At 37.3% G+C, this 20,583-nt stretch overlaps 2 protein-coding genes across 4 annotated transcripts in view; one reads left to right on the top strand and one right to left on the bottom strand.

The window, feature by feature from the left end:
- The window catches only part of INTS12 (integrator complex subunit 12), a 41,488-nt gene extending 39,091 nt beyond the window's left edge, over window positions 1-2,397 (bottom strand). For 2 of the 3 annotated variants that reach the window (XM_030313325.1, XM_030313323.1), the window contains exon 1: window positions 2,319-2,397. The gene's annotated coding sequence lies outside the window, so the exon portion shown is untranslated. The other variant, XM_030313324.1, reaches the window with a different exon arrangement.
- A 207-nt stretch (window positions 2,398-2,604) lies between these two features.
- GSTCD (glutathione S-transferase C-terminal domain containing) overlaps window positions 2,605-20,583 on the top strand; it is a 131,435-nt gene continuing 113,456 nt past the window's right edge. Inside the window, exons 1-3 of the mRNA XM_030313314.1 lie at window positions 2,605-2,690; window positions 12,117-12,554; window positions 13,425-13,880. Coding sequence (XP_030169174.1) covers window positions 12,138-12,554; window positions 13,425-13,880 — 873 coding nt within the window. The 5' untranslated portion in view covers window positions 2,605-2,690; window positions 12,117-12,137. The remainder of the gene's footprint in view (window positions 2,691-12,116; window positions 12,555-13,424; window positions 13,881-20,583) is intronic.

Genomic DNA, 20,583 nt, shown 5'->3' with positions numbered 1-20,583 from the left:
TGGAATAGTTACTATACTGTTAATTATGTAAACAGTCTTTCTCACTAGAATGTAAATTCCCTAAGGATGAGCACAGGATTGATCTTACCCGCTGCTGTTAACTGTGTGCCTAGCAGAGTACCTGGCAGACAGTGGGTATTCATTAAATGCTGGCCAAGTGAATACATAGTACTCATTTCCTCTTTCAAAAACTTTCTCCTCCGTGATTTCAATTACGCTTAACTTTTCTGGTTCTTCTCTTCTATCTATCTCTGGCTACTCTTACTCTGGTTCATCTTTTCAGCCCTGTCACTCTTGGTATTGCCCAAGTATCTGTTCTCATCTATCTTTTTTAGTTCTGCTTCCACTTTCTTCCTTGGTTATCTTCTATTTATCATGTTTTTAACTGTCATCTTTAGGCAGATGGTTTCCCATTTTTCACCACTCCAATCTCACTTAAACTCAAATCCCACATTTCCAATTGCTGAGTAGGTATGTCTACCTGGTTGCCCAATTTAGTTATGACTAAAATCGATATTATGAATACCTTCCTCCGAAAGTTCCTTGTCCTGCACTTTTTTCAATGAACGACACAACTTTCTGTTAATCTGGTCTGAGGCCTAAATCACATATTAATGTTCCTGAAACATATTTTCCTTTCCTTCTTATTTTTCTTCTTCAAAAATTAAAACTCCCTACTGCCTTCAAAATAAAGCCTAATCTCTTGGCCTACCATTTAAAAAAGACAATTCATTAACTGGCACAAAAACTTTAAATCTTCATATACAGATTCTCTTTACAGCAGAGCCATTAGCTGGCCTTGACACCTCTACTCACTTTTTCTGTCTGGGAAGCTTTTTACTTATTTTTAGATGTCCATATTCTATGTTCAAATATTACTTCTCACGAGGACTCTATTCTCGGCTGGTATGTCCTTCTCCACCCCAAATACTAATAATCTCTCCCTCCTAGGATATCTAGTAGTGCTTTCTCATGGTACCAGGACTTTCTACCTTGAATCATACTCTTTTTTTTTCCCCACAAGTGTTATATTCCCTATAAAACTCTGAGTACCTTATGAGGGAGAGTCTACATTTATCTTTTTGCCTATCACTTTGCTACTTTGCAAAGTACCAAAAATAATGGCTATAGAATTATTAGGGATCAAAGTAAAGTGTAATGGTCTTTTCTCTCCTTCTACACAATTCTAACCACTTACGAAGTCCCTTTACAAAAAGAGCAACAAGAAACTCAAATCCATCTTCCATGCACCTAACCCCCTAAGCCCCACAAGCATCAAAAAAGCAAAAGCAAAATAAACAAAACCACCTCGGTCTTGACTAGAGACCTGTACAGTGTTCCTACCTGCAATACTCTCTTCCTACTCCTTTACCTGGTTTAAATTCATTAATCCCGCTAGACTGTAACTCCATGAGGGCAGGGTCTTACGCAGTTAACATAGTTTGAAACTTAGACTCTCAAAAATATTTATTGAATGAATGAACTAGGTTTTGTTTAAATGTCACTTCCTAGGGCGTCTGTTATCTCTCCAACCCAAATTGGATATTCATTTCTTACCCTACATGCCAATCTTAAACACACACACACACACACACACACACACACACACACAAATCCAAAGTTGATCATCTGCACGTGCACAAGATAAAGGAAATTGAACTTATTCGCACCGAGTGCAATATTAGGGTTGCCATCTCCTAAACGGCTTTGCCCTTTATGTCTTTGGAGGCTCTTGCAACCTTCTACTAAAAATCTTTTTAAAGATGCTGTCCGTTTCATTCCTCTACTGAATTCTTGGCCTTGAGTTATACTGATATCTTAGGGACACGTCTGGAAATGCAGGGAAAGCGGAAAGACCACGATTCCAAACCAACCAAGTGACGGACTAGCTGAAAAGCGACAGCGGACACTCAGAAAAAAGAATCTCAATCCTTTGATCAAAGCATGACACACCGAAGGCCTAGCACGGAGGGAAGGTCTTTGAGGGAGCCCGAGGAAGAGGGGAGGCGGAAAGAGGGAGCTGCATAGAGAAGTCGCCAAAACCTTCCGAGGAAGGTCCGAGACGGGGTTCTGGAGACCTAGTCCCTGGGGCCGTGCCCTAGATAGGCGAACCCGCCACAGACTCGGAGGAAGCACAGCCCTCACCGAAGGGAGAGAGCGGTCAGCCTGGGGCACGCGACCGCCCGCAAATTACGAAGTTTCCCCCTAAAGAGCGAGGAAACTAAGACTCCACGGGAACTACTCTCCCACCTCGCCCCTCGCGGAGGTCTCGAGCCTCCCAGAGGCGGCTGGGAGCCGGGCAGCTCGTCACAACTCACCGCTCCGCCCCGCTACTCCGTCCGTTCCCGGAGGCCCCTTCCGAACCGGTCCCGGAACTAGCCGGCTCCGAGGAGGGGGAAAAAAGGTTCCTGCAGCAGTGTGAGGAGGGAAACTTTTTGGCTGTGCGACGGTAGGAAGTGACGTTACCCCCGGTTTCCGGTCCGCCGGATTATGAATGACGGCCGGCAGGGCTGTTTCCAAGACACTGTGCCTGTTGTTTCTCCCCCGGCCTCTGTGGCAGCCAGTGGCCTCTTGGGCGAAGACTCGCAGAAGCGGCCTCGGAAACCTGGCTCGCGCGGGGCGGGAAGGCGCAGGCGGCTCGTGTCGCTGACACGCTCACCCTCCGTGCCTGGCCGCGCCTCTGCGACCAGGTAAAGAGGGCGCTCAGGCCGCCGGCTTCGCAGTCCCCCGATCCCCCTGACTACTCTTTGCATCCGGAGGCGACTGGGCTGACGATGCGGGATGGAGAGGAGGTGGTGGGAAGGGCAAGGGCGTGGAATTAGTGTCCGATGTCTCTCCAGTGCTGGGGTCCCTCAACCTCTTTGACAGCCACAGCTTCTGAGGGTGCTGGTGGAGGCTCCGGGCCCCTTCTCAGATTCCCCAGGGCCATTCCCGTGGCTTCCTCTGCTGATGGGGGAATGGAGCAGCTTCTGTTTGCAGCAGTCTGTGGAGTCGTTTGCCTTTTGCTGCGAAGTGTAGTTTTAAGACCTTTTGGCACGCTCTAACTTTTTTTTCTCTTTGGCACTTTGTTTTCCATTCCATGCCTTCCTGGTTGGAGAAAACAGTTGTATGTGAATACTGCCTAACAGTTGCTCCAAAGGATTTGCTGGGGGGGTGGGGGGGGGGGCATTTGTTTCTGTTACACTAGCAAAACTGTTTCAGTTCGGTTTTAAACTTCTGTGTGGAAAGTTTGAGTTTAACTGGCACGGAAGTTGCTTTGGCTTTAGAAACGCCCGTACTTCCCATCCAACTCTACCTGGTTTGAGATTAGGTGCCTTGTCTTTTTCCTTTTATTCTTAATCCCAGGATTCCATTTCTTGTTATAAATTCTTGAATGTCAAGGAAATTCCAGCATTTAATAGTATATCTTGTGCTAAATTAATGATATAACAAAATACTGCTTTTCCAAGCTTATCTATAGAAACAGTATTAAAGGAGAAAAAAAGCTGGCACGAGTTAGTGACGTGGCAATTGTAAACATGGTCATTTAAATATTGTGAAAATAAATTCTTTGTTGTAAATACAACTGAATGATTTGCTGTCATATTTAATAAATCAAACTTTAAGCTATGTGAGTTTTTTTTTTTTTTAAATGCCTGGTGGGGAGTTTACTAAGAGGATTGCTTTAAGCATACTCATGTGAAATTATGTTTGAGTTATACCTGAAGACATTATTTTAAAAGGTCTAACTTTAAAAATAAGTCTGAGAAGAAATCAATGAGATTTGAGAATTGCTTTATCAGTTCTTCTATTTATTTTTTTACACTTCTACATGTTTACCTGCTTTAAGCAAAGCTCAAACTTGAACTTCTGTAATAGTGGGCCTGTCACAGTTTAAAAACAACAACCCTGTGTTTAGTATGTAGCTTTGGTTATTACCCTTGATTTGAAATAATAAGTACTGAGTATCCAATCAGCCTTTCTATAATAGGAACAATTTAGCAGACCTTGAAACTTAACAAATTCTATAGACCAGTCAACTAAAACATCTGTAGTATACACAATTCCTTAGTATAAGTTTTTATCTTCAGGTATTTAAAGTAGCCCACTGAATCCTGTTATGATTAGTACTTAGAATACAAGGTTTTAAACCATTTAGATCATAACAAGCCTAGATATTGTTTGCTGTGGGGATTCAGTAATTTTATTTCAGGCTTGCTGGCTTTTTTGTTTGTTTGTTGGTTTTGATGTTTACTTATTTTTTGAGAGAGAAAGAGAGAACACAAGTCGGGGAAGGGCAGAGAGGGAGAGTGAGACACAGAATCTGAAGCAGTCTCCAGGTTCTGAGCTGTCAGCACATAGCTCTATGCTGGACTGGAACCCACGAACTGTGAGATCATGACCTGACCCGAAGTCAGACACTCAACCGACTGAGTCACCCAAAGCGCCCCAGGCTTGCATTTTATGCTGTGATCTCCCTTAATTATGAGGTCAGACATAGCTGCAAGCATTATGATTCTGTAGCAGAAGATGATTCCCTGATTCACCAGAGAGCTGACATACTTCCCTTATGGCTAAAGTTACAGTAAGCTTTTTCACTTTTCAACGGTTTTTCTGCACTTCTTACCCAGATAAGAAAACAGCTAATTTTAATTATTGAACTTTGTCCTCTAGGACTTAACTATATGTATCCCCATGGTACATAATGTAATGAGGACTGAAGCAGCTTGGGTTTTTTCTTTCCTTTTTTAACCTTTAGTATCTAAGGTAATTAGCTGCTGTCTAACCCTGTATGAGCAAGCTTTTTTATACATATAGATAGTAAGAAAATGGGATAGGATTTGCAACCAAATTGTGTTATTTTGTGAAATGCATAAAACACAAGCTAAGCTCTAATATTCATAATGTTGAACATTTGATGTAGTAAGGAATTAAAAGGGTTTAAATTTTAATCTTTAAGAAAAATGAATTTGTAATTTCATACCTGTAAACTGTGGTGAACTATTTTGTACAATATAAACAGTTAACATGCAAGTTAGGGTATTACACATTCAACCATTTTGTGACTTTGTGGCTTTCAGCCTCAGTAACAGATTTTTTATGGGAGGGTGGGGGAGGGGAAACTTTTCAATTCAATAAAAATCCCTTACCTTTCTTGAGAAGTTTGGAAGTATAAAGTATAATTTGTGGATTGCCAGTCAAAATTTGTTTTTTAATAGTATCAGTGGATAAGAAATTTTGAGATAAATTACAAATGAATAATAATAGCTGGTATTTATTTATAGGCTTACTAATGTGATAGGCATTGTTAGGTTCTCACAGCACACTATACGGTAAATCTGATGTTATTGCCCCCATTTTGTAAATGAGGAAGCAAAGGCACAGAAAAGTTATATTGCTATTAAATATCAGAACCAGGATTTGAACCCCGTTAGTCACCTCCAGAGAGTCTAGGCTCTTATCCATTACTTTATATTTCTTGGTGTATAAATATTCTACTTATTAAGTGTATAGAATCCATTTCAGCTCCTAGCTCTCTTGACTGAGTAGCAGTATACACAAAAACTGTAAGTTTGGATGGATTCTAGTTACACTTATTCCAATTCAGCTCACCAAGGTCCTCTTGTTTCTTCATTTCGATTTAATGGTGTCAAGAAGAATGAGGCTCATGTACCAAGACTAAAGTTCTTAATAGCATTGTCATTACAACGATTACTGATATTTATGTACATTTATTCATTTCTTAAACTAAAGTTTGAGTACTGATAAGCATTGGAGATAGAAGGTCAGGTAATAAGTGCTATAAAGCAAAAAAAAAAGGGGGCACCTGGGTGGCTCTGTTGAGTGTCCTAACTCTTGATTTCGGCTTTAGGTCATGATCTTAGGGTCCTGAGATCAAGCCTCTCGATCTCATGACCGAGCCCCACGTGTTGGGTCTGTGCTGAGCATGGAGCCTGCTTAAGATTCTCTTGCTGTCCCTCTGCCCCTCTCCCCAACTCAGGCGCTAGCTTGCTCTCTCTAAAAAAAAATTTTTTTTTTCAACGTTTTTATTTATTTTTGGGACAGAGAGAGACAGAGCATGAACAGGGGAGGGGCAGAGAGAGAGGGAGACACAGAATCGGAAACAGGCTCCAGGCTCTGAGCCATCAGCCCAGAGCCCCACGCGGGGCTCGAACTCACGGACCGCGAGATCGTGACCTGGCTGAAGTCGGACGCTCAACCGACTGCGCCACCCAGGCGCCCCTAGCTTGCTCTCTCTAAAAAAATTAAATTAAAAAAAGGAAAAGGATAAGGGGCTAGGAGGTAATGGGAGTCCTTTTTCAATTCAGGTTGTCAGGGAAGGTCTGTTCTTGAATTAATATTCAGACACCTCAATGAAGTGAAGGAGCAAACTAGGCCTAAGGAATAGCAGACACGAAAAAATTCTCCAGTGGAACATTCCTGGCTTCTTTCAAGAACAGCAGGGAGAACTAGAGAGGAGTGGGTGGGCAACAGGGAGCAGAGGTAAGGGATCAGGTCAGAAAAAGGATAGTTAAGGTCATGGCAAACTACAGGCCATGATAGGAAATTTGGATTTCAAGTGTTTTGGGGAGCCACTGGATGGTTGTGAGCAGGGGGTGTGATCTGATTTATGTGTTTAAAGGATCATTCTGACAATTGGAGAGTGGACTGATGTGTGGAGAGTGGAAGAAAATAGTTAATAGATGTTTGTAGTAGTCTTTATAAGAGGTGGTGATGACTTAGGTTAGTTGATAGTGGTAGAGGTGCTAAGAAGTTGGATTTAGCATATATTTCAAAAGTAGAAATGGTAGGTTAGAGTGAAAAAAACAAGTTGAGTGAGACTTCAGAATTAAGGGCCTGAGCATCTGGGTGAATGGTGTTGCCATTTTATCAATAAGGGACTGCTAATGGGAGAAGAACAGGTTTAGAAAAATGTCTAAGGGAAGATGTCAAGTACAATATAGGAATCTGAAGTTCAGGGGAAAGGGTGTCCCTGAGATAAAAATTGGGAGTCATAGATGATATTTATACCTATGGTGCTGGAGGTCACCTAGAATAATAGTACTGTTATATTGTCAGTTGTGGCCCATTAATGGGTCGTGAAGTCAATTTACTGAATACTAACCAAAATTAAAAAAAAAAAAAAAAAAGGATGAAAGGAAGGAAGAAAAGCACAGAATTAAAAATATCAGATACATCCCATGTAGTAGGGTATTTCTTTGTGATTCTTTTGTTTCAGTTTTATTGAGTGTATAATGAGTTGCATTAAAAAAAAAGTCTTATTGTGTGGCATAATTAAAACTTTGAAAGCCAGTGGGGCGCCTGGGTGGCTCAGTCGGTTGAGTGTGGGACTTCAGCTCAGGGTATGGTCTTGCAGTTCGTGGGTTTGAGCCCCGTGTTGGGCTTTGTGCTGACAAATAGCTCAGAGCCTGGAGCCTTCTTCAGATTCTGTATCTCTCTCTCTTTCCCTCTCACCTGCTCATGCTCTGCCTCTCTCTGTCTCTCAAAAATAAATAAATGTTAAAAAAAATTAAAAAAAATAAAAACAACTTTGAAAGCCAATAATCAAAGGAGTGAGTGTAGCTAAGAATAGGCCAAAGTACTGAACTACAAATTACTAAGGTCTGTGGAGGATCCAAAAAAGAGAATTAGGAAGGAACTACCAAAAATCTTGTCAAATGATTGCCTTTAGGGGCACCTGGGTTTTTAGGGGCACCTGGGTGGCTCAGTTGGTTGAGCATCCAACTTTGGCTCAGGTCACGATCTCAAGTTTCTTGGGGGTTCGAGCCCCACGTCAGGCTCTGTGCTGACAGCTCATAGCCTGGAGCCTGCTTAGGATCTGTGTTTCCCTCTCTCTTCCCCTCCCTGGTTGCACTCTGTCTCCCTCTCTCTCAGAAATAAATAAATAAACATAAAAAAAAATTAGAACAGGTTTTTATCAAGGATTACTGAGACCAGCACAATTGCTTAGAATAACAATTTCTGATGAGCTTCACTTTGGTGGAATTGTTGCTGCAAAAAAGTTGCCATATGCTTCACTTTATGAAATTTTTAATTTATAAAACAGTTCTATTTATATTAGAAAAATGGCTATTCCTGAATGTTTGCAGATAAGATCCCTTTGTAGATTCAATTAATGCTTTTGAATTGATGGATAGTTCTTATCCATGTGTTGGAACTAAAATGTACTTGTAAGGATTGTGAAGATTAGAAGTAATGTATAAAAGGTGTATGTGTTTAGCACATAGTTGGTGGACAATCAAATGTATGTAAGATTATTTAGAATTATATTCTTCACTCATTTAACATTTATTAAGCTATCAAATTCCATGCATAGTGATAATTTCTTATATGAAAAAAACAATATTTTGTTACAGTGGTGTACTTTTGGTCTTTACCTATTATGTAATATATAACTTACCTATGTATCCATTATGTACTATTTAGTTGCCATAGATCCAGTCTTGAATTTTGAGCACAAAACTTTCAAACTTTTTTCAGCTTCTGAACAAGTATGCTTATTTTCAATACATTTATTATATTTTTTCTTTCTCTTTCTATATACACATGCATGAAGTGAAGTAGTAAAATGCTTTTAGAGTTTAAAAACCCCATGAAACTCATTTACCTTTTCATATGTGACATACTTCAATTTATCAAGACCACGATATGTTAATTAGAATGAGAATGCAAAAAAAAAAAAAAAAAAGGTAAATGCCTAAAATGTTAAACCTGTGACTGCTTCAGTTATGTTTAAAAATATCTATGAAGAGTCACAAGTAACGAAATCAGGCTTAAATATTTTCTTTTCCCTTTTTATTTCCTCAGCAGCATTCCCAAACAAACTGGCATATCCAGGGAAGAGATGTACCCTCCATCAGCTCTGTTTAGCAGCCAAGTCTGTGGTTTTTGTCATCTATTTTCTCTCTCTGTCTCAGGAGTAGTTAGAGTGTGGCACCTGTCAAGGCTGAGCAAATGACACTACTTCTGTGCTTGGCAGGAACGTAATATGGAGTAACAGGAGCTGCCCCAGGAACCCCGGAAACCCCAAAGATGATTCTATAGTACCTACCTTTTTAAAGCCCATGACATAAAAATAATTATGTAAGGAATCTCTAGGTAGAAATGGAGAAGAAAAAAAGAGAAGAGGGTTTTCTCTTGCCTATGATGTTCGCAAACTTAAAAACTGTGTTCTACTGTCTTGAAAAACACATAGTACAAGCCCAAAACATATATCAAATTTGTACAGGTTTGCTAATACTTAATATTTATTTTAGAAATTACGTTAGTACTTAATGGGAAGAAATTGCCCAGGGAGAGTAATTTTTTAACTCCAAGATCATTAAGTAACATTTTTAATCTCCCAGGGGGGGAAAAAAAATAACACACCAACATCTATATTGGAAAAATAAATTATGTTAAGAATCAACAGTACTTTGCATTTTCTCTCCGGCATCTCATTAATTTTTAGATATCTCCATGGGCAGGTTATTGCTATTCTGTTTTGTTGACATTTAGCATTTATTAAGTGCTCACAGTGACAAAAGTTTATAAAATATGTAAAAAAAGCCTATTCTCAAGGTACTTATTCTATATGCCTTGGAAAGTAGCAAATAATACATGTACTCTAATTTTTTAATTTCTAAATCACAAGTTGTAAAAGAGCATGACATTGTTTTCAGTTTTGTTTTTATTTTTATTTTTTAAAGAGTGGGACTAGTCTCATAATTACTATTTCCTAGACTGCTGGGCAAATGAGGAAATCAATCATGTTTTCTTTCAAATCTGCTTCTTGAAGCATTTAGGGATCTTCTGTATAGTATCACACTATCAGCAGAGAGAATTAAGAAGATCAGTAAATTACCAGCGGTAGATTTACAGGAACAAACTCCTTAAAGAAATGATTAGTTTCCTAGAAAAGGTGGTTTCTTTTGCCTGTGAGATTTAATAAGCACCCTTTAATAGTTTGTTTTAAAGTAAACTGCAGGTGCAAAAAAAAAAAAAATTAAAATAAAAAAAAAGCTAATAAAGCTTGGGAGAAAATGGTTTCCATGGGTTAAAAAGTTGTTGCTTCTAAATCACATGAAATAATTTTTCCCTAGATAATCTTTTAAAGAAGTAACATTGTGCAGATCTGTTATGTTTTAATAAAAGAAATACAAAATAAAATAGTAGTGATTACTTGCATTATCAAAAGTTTCTCCAAGACAACACTTTACTTACTATATTGCTTTGTTATAATGAATTATTAGCTCTTTAACAAAAAAGCTGAGGACCAAGACACTTAAAAGTATTTGTTTTGCTTTCAATTAAAAAAAACTAAGGAATTTAGAATCTAAAGGAAATTTAGTATTTTTTAAGATTTCATAAATTTCAGAGTACACTAATATTTCAGAGTACACTTAAAAGAAAATTTCAGGTGTACTCTTTAAAGGCTTTTAAAATAATTTTTCCTCTACCATCTTCCTATGACAGCCTTCCATCGTGAATGCTTTTAAAGAGTGCCATCTAGCGTTAAGTTTGGAATTGTGATTTATGGATTAGAACACGGGAATTTTAGACCCAGGAAATGTAGAAATCAAACAAAGAGTCATCATAATTGACAATATTCTTAAAGAGTATGACTTGAAAACACCCATCAATAATTTGATCTCAAGATTGTGTATGTTTGCATCTTTAAAATAACCAGTGTGTGTATGTATCCATGCATTCATTCAACAAATACTTCTTGATTTTATCTATCTATCTATCTATCTATCTATCTATCTAATCTATCTATCTTCAGGTTCTGTTTTAGGCAGAGCAGTATACAAAACAAAATTTCTGCTCTCATGGAACATTCTCTCTGTGGGAAACAAAATATATAGTATACTACCACAGTGCTAAGTGTGGAGAAAAGCACAGAAAGGTTTTTTTCAGGGAGGATGGGGGTTGGGGTTTTCAATTTAAATACAGCAGCCAGAGATCATCTCAATAAGAAGTTGACATTTAAGTAAATACTTGAAGGAGATGAGGGAGTATTCCAGGCACTGGAACCCACTGCAAAGGCGGGAGTGTATCTAGGGTTTTAAAGGAATAACAAGCCACTCTGGCTGGAGCATTGAGTGATCAGATCAAGGAGAACTTTGTAGGCCATTGTAAGGAGCTTTGCCTTTTTTCTGAATAGGATGGGAAGCTATGGAGTGTTTGAGTAGAGTAGTGACATGATCTTACTCCATTTTTAACAGGATCACTTTGGATACTATGTTGAGAATAGAACAGAGGGGGAGGTGGGATGGAAAGCAAGGTTAGAAGATAGTTGCTGTAATACAGAAGAGAGGTGATTGTGGCTTGAATCACAGTGGAAACAATGAAGATCATGTGGAAATAAACAGATTTGAGATATATGTTGAGGAACCAAAGTAAGTTTTTAATGGATTGGTTATGGAGGTGTCAAAGAAAAGAGTAATTAAGAATGATTTCAGGTGTTTGGCTGAACCACTAGAAGGATGGTGCTCCATTAACTGAGACGGGGAGGATACATGAGGAGCAGGTTTAGGGTGTGGGGGTGAATGATTTTGGACATGTTAACTTTGAGATATCTTGGTTGTCAACATCTGAGTTATGGGGAAACTTCAAATCTTTTTCTGTTGTGATTCAGCACGCTCATCATAATCAAAACTCACTTACTTTAGGAGAATTTATTTCTCATGAGGGAATGAATATCTATCCCCCCTCTCCAATTATTATATGGTAGAGTCATAAAATAGCAGCTATTTGGAGGCCCAGCATGGCCAAAGCTTCTCCAGACAGCTCCCAGTATTCTTGGTTACTTCTTATTTCCTATTCTATTCATTTCTTGTTCTTACCTGTAGTGAGACCCCAAAGTACTTGATTGGAAGGGTTCTACTGCAGAGGACCTGGGGTATGCTGATTTTAGAGGGGTGTAAAATCACCTCTAAGACTAGTTAATTGCACGGGGTGGAAATCTTTCTTTTGGAAGCCATTTATTCAGTCCAGGAACAAATTCTCGTAGAATCGTACCTATCACAAATCCTTGCTGATTTCTAGAAAAAGTTTTAAAATATTCGTCTTTTATTTCAGCTTCTAAATTACTATATTCTATGGTCTATTAACCACTTTTATTTATGCTTCAGGTGACCCAATGAAAGAGGAAAATGAAAGGCATTAAGAAAAGTCTTACAGAAGAATATCTGTACTTGGACTTTTCTCACCAAATGGAAGGATGCATCTTTCCTCTTCATACATCTGTAACTTTATTTTTGTTATCATACTGTGACTGCAAAATCTTCAAAGTTGGCTTAGTCCTCACAAAAGAAAGCACAGATATTTCACTAAAAAATGTAGTACCCCAGGATGTTGAAATACAGATTATTTCAAAGCAAGAACTTCCAGCAATAGTCCAGAATTGCTGTTTACCTGCAGTAGTAGAAAAACCAGACAATTTCTGTAGAGCAGGACTTGCTGTTGTACTGAGACACATAATCCAGAAATCATATGAAGCTGACCCCTCAAAGAAGGAAATTTTGGAACTTCTGGGTTTTAAGAAGACTTGCTTGAAAGCCTGTGCTGAAGTAAGTATAATGCCCTTTCTGTTATTTAAAGCCATAAAACGATAACACATTCAGTCGAGCATTTATTTTAACTTTCTGTAGGAGGCTAAAATTGCGTTTATTTAAAAAACCTATAGTAAGCAAGGAAGTAAAGTAGCCCTTCATGTATGCCAATATTTCAGTGCAATGTTGAGAAATAAGAATTTAAGATTTAATTTGTGAGGTTTGGAGACATTATTTCTAGAGAATGACTTTTTAAAAAAAATCTTTTGTTTTAATCACATTGAGAATTTTTATTTTTTGTTTTATTTTTTAATTTTTATTTATTTTTTATTTATTTTTTTAAATATATGAAATGTATTGTCAAATTGGTTTCCGTACAACACCCAGTGCTCATCCCAAAAGATGCCCTCCTCAATACCCATCACCCACCCTCCTCTCCCTCCCACCCCCCATCAGCCCTCAGTTTGTTTTCAGTTTTGAAGAGTCTCTTATGCTTCAGCTCTCTCCCACTCTAACCTCTCTCTCTTTTTTTTTTTTTATATTGAGAATTTTTAAACGAAACTTTACACATGAACAGGAGCTCTAGTACCACTGCTTTGAAAATTGTGCTTTTTAGGGATGGATGGACTTTGAAGGCTTTGAGAAGGAAGGATTTATTCAGTAAGAGGATGCTCGAGGTGAGCATGTATTCCTAGGTATAGGAATGCATGACCATTGTTTAGTGTTGTCACTTTTGAAGAACTGTACTAGCATAAAAGCCTAGCCCAGGGATGGTTTAGCTCAAGGCTTAAATTGTCAAAACCAGTCTTATTTCCCAACAGAAAGTTTTCTTCAAGCTATGTTGACAGTAAAGAATCCTTTAATCTCTTGTTTTGTTTTGTCTTGCAGGTTAGTCAGTGGACCAGGCTATGCGAACTCACCATCCCTTTAGCTATTGAGAATTTTCTCAAAGAGTCTTCTGACCAGCACCCAACTATCCCTGCAGAAATACTGCAGCTGGAGAGAAAGCTCAGTGAGCCCGTTAGAGTGCATAATGATGACAAACTCCGTCGCCAGAAGCTGAAGCAACAGAAGGCTGCTGGGGTTGGGCCTGCCCATGCTAAGAGCAAGGTCCTTAGACAAGAAACATCTGAAGAGTTGGACTCTTCATCCAAGAGCCTGGAACTGCAAGTGGCATTCTCAAAACTCGCAGTGTACGAAGAACCAGCTACTACCAACAGGGAGCCTTCTCACATCAGAAAAGCAAAAGTGTCTGACCTTCCGCCTCTGGAGCATGTGTTTGCAGAAGGCCTGTACTTCACTCTGGCAGATATCGTGCTCTTGCCCTGTATCCATCATTTTTTGGTAAGGGTTATCGAGAGTGTATATGTTACTGTAAGTTTCAGTCTATGAAATTGCCTAGGCTTGCTTTCCTATTCCATTTCTTACTATCATGCTCCTGGGTGAGTAATTAATATCTGTCTGCATCTTCTTATCTGTGAAATAGAGATAATACTACCTATCTAGTAGGATCAGTATGAGGAATAAGTGACAATTTGTGTGAAGTGTGAGCAGTGTTGGGCACATGGTGAGCTCTCATTAAGTGTTCGTAATTATTAGGACTTTTAATTTTGAGTTGCTAAAATTTAGCAGTCGTTATTATGATTAATTTCAAATTGCTCCTGTGATTCCCTTCAAATATTAGAAGTTCCAGTATTAAAACACTAAAAAATCTTGCCAGCTATATTTTAGAATTAAATAGCCACTTAAGACACTAATTACATTATGTTGGGTATTATTAAATCAAAAATATTTTATCATTATGTCTGTGCTTCTCTGTTCCTTATAAGATTACGGAAGGTAGCTATTCAGTGTTGTGGGAGAATATAAATGGAAAATTTTCTTTCCTAGTATGAGTGTGTGTGTGTGTGTGTGTGTGTGTGTGTGTATTTTTCTCTCTGTGGAGGAAAAAAGAACAAGGTGAAAATAATATTAGAGTGAACATGGGAAGCTATAGCTCTCCTCAGCTTTCCACTTGGCTTTCAAGAGCTGCATTTTTCTTGCTTGGAAGTGTTTCACCCTTCCCCCTAAAAAGAATCAGATATCAGATTTCGTTCTCATGTATCATCAAGACTTCAGGTATCTCTACTGACAAATGAGAAAAGATTTCTAATGAAAATCTATTTGGAGGTCAGTGCTCCACCAGTAAGTTAGGTGGTATTAATTGGCATTTTCTTAAAGGTAAGATTAGAAACCAAAGTAACTTCAGATGTTGATTAACATTTTAAATGTCATATGTGTGCATACTATCCACAGAGCTCAGTGGGGAGAAAACATCAACTTTTTTTTTTTTTCTAGTCATTAGACTAGATTTCTAGATTTCTAATTTAGATTTCTAAATTCTCTTGCTCCTGACCCTCCCCTTTATTAACAATGCCAGTCATTAGACCAGTCATTTGATACATATGATGAAATACTGTTGGTATTTGTGGCTTCTTGGTCCTCTCAGATAACTTTGTTTTTAATTTTGTAAGAATGGAATCAAAATGCCACATCATTCATTTATTCATTTGAGAAACTTATTGAAAGCCTACTGTATATATCAGGCACTGTTATAAGCACTGGAGATAGAGTGATGAACAAAACAGATAAAGTCCCGGACCTCATGGAGTTAATATTCTACTAGGGGAAGATGGAAATGAACAAGTAAACAAATTATACATATATATATATATATATATATATATATATATATATATATACACACACACACACACACATACACATACATATATATGTGTGTGTATATATACACACACATATATATGTATATATACGTATACACACACATATATATACATACATATATAAATAAAATAATAATGGTACAAAGAAAATAAAACAAAGTGATAGAGAAGATGAGTACCTGCTTTCAAACTCAACAAAACAAATATAAAGTTGGATTTACCTGTATGAAGCTGATTTTAGAGCATTGTCCAAACATCTAGTTTCAGCTAGTTTGTGTTTGATTTTAGTTTAATTTACATGCTATTTACCTAATTAGGATCAATTGATGCTGAAGTATTTTTAATTGAGAGGGATTTTTTTTCCGCCCTCTCCATTCAGGCAGGACATCTATTAACTACTACTGAGTACGTTTACCTAATACTACTGAAGAAGTCTGTTCTTAGTTTAAAATAGGGGAAAACTTATATATTCAGCCTTTTTTTATTACCCATATTCTATGATTCCATTTTTCTCTTTTGGCATTTACATGTAAACTAATTCTCACAATATTTTCCTTTGTATTTTTCTTGGATCTGTGGTTTCTTTTAGGGTTTAATCTTTCTTTTCCAAAGCCTTGATATTATTTCTGTTTATGTTTATTTTGCTCCCTTAAGTCATCTTGGTTATGAAGCAGTTCAGGTAGTGACTATGATGCAGAACATTTATGCTTGCATTACCAAACATTGAGGTGATGGAGTGGCATTTCAAATGACAAAAATCACAATCAAGTTCATGGTCAGGAATGAAAGTTAAGTTACTAGGCTTGAATCAGAAACATAGAGCCGAACCTAGAGCAGGGATATTTAGCCAAAGGAATAAGGCCAACAATATAAAAGAGAAGCCAATTTTGCTAACTCAAGTTTTGGAATACCAGAGGTCAAAATTAGAAGAGCTTGGGAAAATACACTGTTCTATTGAACAGAATAAAGTCAAAGATGCAAACAGTAGTAAATAGAGTGGCCATCCTGCTCCAAGCTTTTCCTTCTCAGTGCATATTCGTTTGCAAAGCTAACCCAATAGCCCAGTGCTTCGTCATGGAAGGTGCCTGATAAAGCCCTCTCCAGAAAGTTTAGGAATTCATCTTGAAAGAAATAAATTAAAATGCACACCTCTTATGATTTCCCTTCTTTAAGTCATTTTCCAGCATCTTCTAGTGGTTAGGATAGCAACTGTATGGGAGGAATAGCAATGAATAGCAACACTGGGGCAAAATCCTGCTGTTCCCTGATAATAGAAAATTATATAGTTATTTTTAAGTTGCTACTGGTAAGCAAGTATACTTTGATAGGACTATCTAAAGATTATTCTACTCCTGGGCACCTGGGTGGCTCATTTGTTAAGCATATGACTTCAGCTCAGGTCACAATCTAATGGTTTGTGAGTTCGAGTCTCACATCCAGTAAGCTTGTGTCCTGCATGGGGTGAGCATGAGCCCCGCTTTAGGTAAAACACGAGCCCCACTTTGGGTGAGCCCCTTTTCTCTCTCTCTCTTTCTTCCTCTGCCCTTAGATTCTCTTTCTCTTTCTGCCCCTCATTCACTTGCACTCACTCTCTCCCTCTCTCTCAAAAAAAATATTCTCCTTTAAGACAAAATTTTCCATTTCATAAAATATTTTCATAATTTGAACACGATTTAACCTTTTACATGTTAACTTCTAATGCTTTGAATTGAGTTTTTAAAAAGTATGACACGTATTGCTAATGTAAAATTATTGTAGAAATTGATTTTTAAGCAAAAGTACCTATATTAAATGTCTCTTTCACCATCCCCATTGACATAAAATTAGGAATAAAGTGGGAATCTTACTATCAGCCAGCATATTGCAAACAACATGGAGGCTGCTTATTTAGTGGTTAATGTGTATATTCTATATCCTCTCCCATGCATTAGGTCCTTAAGAGTTTTCAGGTTTTTTTGTTTTTTTTTTTAATGTTTATTTGATTTTGAAAGAGAGAAAGGGAGGGAAGGGCAGAGAGAGAGGGAGACAAAGGATCTGAAGCAGGCTCTGTGCTGACAGCAGAGAGCTTGACACAGGGCTCGAACTCACGAGCTGTGAGATTATGACCTGAGCCAAAGTTGGACACTTAACCAAGTGACCCACCCAGGCACCCCAACAGTTTTCAGTTTTAATAACCCACCAGTTCTAATCTATAAGTAAAAAAGACAGAATTGGGATTATATTTCTATTTAGACAGATCATTTACTGCTTACATTGCTCACCTAAACATTTATTTTCAAAAGAGTAAACATGGCTAAAGAATGATATAGAGTACAAAACATTTTATATAATAGGTGATTGGAAAGTGATGCAGTGGAAGAGATACTTTAGATAGATGTAACATCTTGCTTCTCTCCAGACAAGTTTTGCTCTCCTTTATTATAATTAACTACAAAGCCATTAGCGTTTCATTTTGTGCTCTTGGTAGCAGTAGTTTTTTATTTATTAGTTTAAGAATAAATGATCTTATTTTCTTGTCTTTAAGTAATTATGATATTTATAATGGTTTTGATCTTATCAGGCAGGTTACTTTTTAAATAATTTCTTAGGAACAAATATAATTTTCATCTCACACATTTTTCACTAGCCACTTCCTTAAATATATCTTCTTGAGTGTAATGAATGTGCTTCAGTACCTCCTGAGCTGTCTGGATATTAGCAGGGCAGCCTGGCATGTTGATTAAATGGGATAACTTGTCATGCAGAGTAAAACTTCTCAATTTCTTTTAAACATGAATTATTGTTACTTAGTCACAACTTATTTTCAAACGGAAGGAAAGATGCCGTATGCATCTAACAAATAACAATAAATCATTACCAAGGAGAGGAAAGGAAAGGTGAAGAAATGAGAACATTTCTTATGTGATTAATTTATCATGACTTAAGCTCAGTTCCCTTAGCACATAAGCTATTTCCAGGCAATTAAGAATTTTGATGAGAATTATAAACTGGCTCCCAGAGTGACATTTAGAAAGTATATTTCAAACTTTTTTTTGCTTTAATTCACAATAAAAAATGCATTTTACAAGGTGGCAAAACATACTTATATAAATATATATCTTCTATACATTAAATATACTTCTAAGTATTATATAAAGTAACCCATCTTACTACACGCTGCTTACTCTGATATTTTCTATTATATGTCATTTTTTTAAGTTTTATTTTTTTAATTTTTTTCAATATATGAAATTTATTGTCAAATTGGTTTCCATACAACACCCAGTGCTCATCCCAAAAGGTGCCCTCAATACCCATCACCCACCCTCCCTCCCTCCCACCCCCCATCAACCCTCAGTTTGTTCTCAGTTTTTTTTTTTTTTAATTTTTTTTTTTTCAACGTTTATTTATTTTTGGGACAGAGAGAGACAGAGCATGAACGGGGGAGGGGCAGAGAGAGAGGGAGACACAGAATCGGAAACAGGCTCCAGGCTCTGAGCCATCAGCCCAGAGCCCGACGCGGGGCTCGAACTCACGGACCGCGAGATCGTGACCTGGCTGAAGTCGGACGCCTAACCGACTGCGCCACCCAGGCGCCCCTGTTCTCAGTTTTTAAGAGTCTCTTATGCTTTGGCTCTCTTCCACTCTAGCCTCCTTTTTTTTTTCCCTTCCCCTCCCCCATGGGTTTCTGTTAAGTTTCTCAGGATCCACATAAGAGTGAAAACATATGGTATCTGTCTTTCTCCGTATGGCTTATTTCACTTAGCATCACACTCTCCAGTTCCATCCATGTTGCTACAAAGGGCCATATTTCATTCTTTCTCATTGCCACGTAGTACTCCATTGTGTATATAAATCACAATTTCTTTATCCATTTATATGTCATTTTTAAAACTGTGCTGATGTTGCAAGTTACTCAAGGTCATAAACAGCTGTTTGAAAAACACTAATTTAGGAAATTATTCTTTGAAGCTAATATGTAGTTTCTTGATCATTTATTCACTCAACAGAGTGACTATTATTTGCAAGGCAGTGTTTTAAGTCCTTGTTATATACAAAAAGACTTAGACATAAGCCCTCCCCTTATAATCAATTACTTGTGCTTATTTAAAGTCCAGTTAAAATAGACCAAAATGTATATGCATGTGAATTTTTTATTACTTTTCTGTCCTTTCTGGCTTCGGCTTTGGTACTGATTATTGCTAGATATATGTGTCAAGATTTTCTTGACTTGACCTTTTTATTTATCTATTTGTTCATAGTCACCAGTCATAATCTGTGACGTTATTACTGTTTCTATGGAAACAACATTCAGTGCCTCAAAAAGAAGCAAGAACATTCTATTTTTTAAAGAAATTGAAGTTTGGTTGTGATAGTAGGGAGAAAGCATCTGGCCAAAAGAAAACAAAAAGATAATTTAAATCAGGAGGAATGATTTCACATTTTCTAATTTAAATAAAAGCCTTACTTTAAGTGTTGTGTGATAAAAATTGCCCTGTAAATGATGCTAGTTATCTTTTTACTTCTATATATTTATAATTGTAACTTTTATCTTTTTACTATTTTACTTTAGTGAAATTTCCTCCTTACTCCATCAAGTCTTTTGTAGAGAATATAGTCCTGACAGTGCGTCTTACATTATTATAAAGTAATATTCTTGAGTCTGTGTTACAGTTCATACATTTAGGGAAGAAGGCTTCGCTTAAAAACAACAACAACAAAAAAACCAAACTTTAAATCACCATTAAAATAAGAGTACAGCCTCTCCATTTCTCTCATCTCCACACTTATCCAGTGAGTGCATAATTTCCACTGAGATTCCTCAAAATACACCAGTGATTATAAACTCTATATAGACATCAAGTTATAATCATTTAAAAGTATTACATAATAAACTTTGAAGAAGTCAACACTTCAACACATTTTCCATTGACCTTCCTCCATTGACCACTTAAACTAATTTTCATAAGTAAGTATATATTAAGTATCTCAGGTTTTTGACTAAGCAGTGTCCTTTTACTCTCTATATTCAGGGTGTTGAGAACTTATGAAATATGATGATGGTCTGGGACAGTGGAATGTGTTCTTGCCGGTGAATTATAGAGGAAGGGGTTTCTAAGTTTGAAGGAAGTTGATTAAGGAAAAGTTTTTAGAGGGGCATAAAAATATACTACCAATGAAAGATGATAGAAACTGGAATACAAGGTACAAAATTTTACAAGATGATTTTCAATTGTAGCATTTATAGACATTTCGAATGTTGTCATGTTATTTTTGATTCTCTTGGAATAATCCATTCACATTTTTTGTCCTTTTTCTGCTATGTATTGGTCTTTTCCATT

This window comes from Lynx canadensis, chromosome B1 (assembly GCF_007474595.2).
Source record: "Lynx canadensis isolate LIC74 chromosome B1, mLynCan4.pri.v2, whole genome shotgun sequence".
Lineage (NCBI taxonomy): Eukaryota > Metazoa > Chordata > Mammalia > Carnivora > Felidae > Lynx > Lynx canadensis.
The sequence above is the reverse complement of the archived record's forward strand: the minus strand, read 5'-3'. Positions and strand labels throughout refer to the sequence as shown.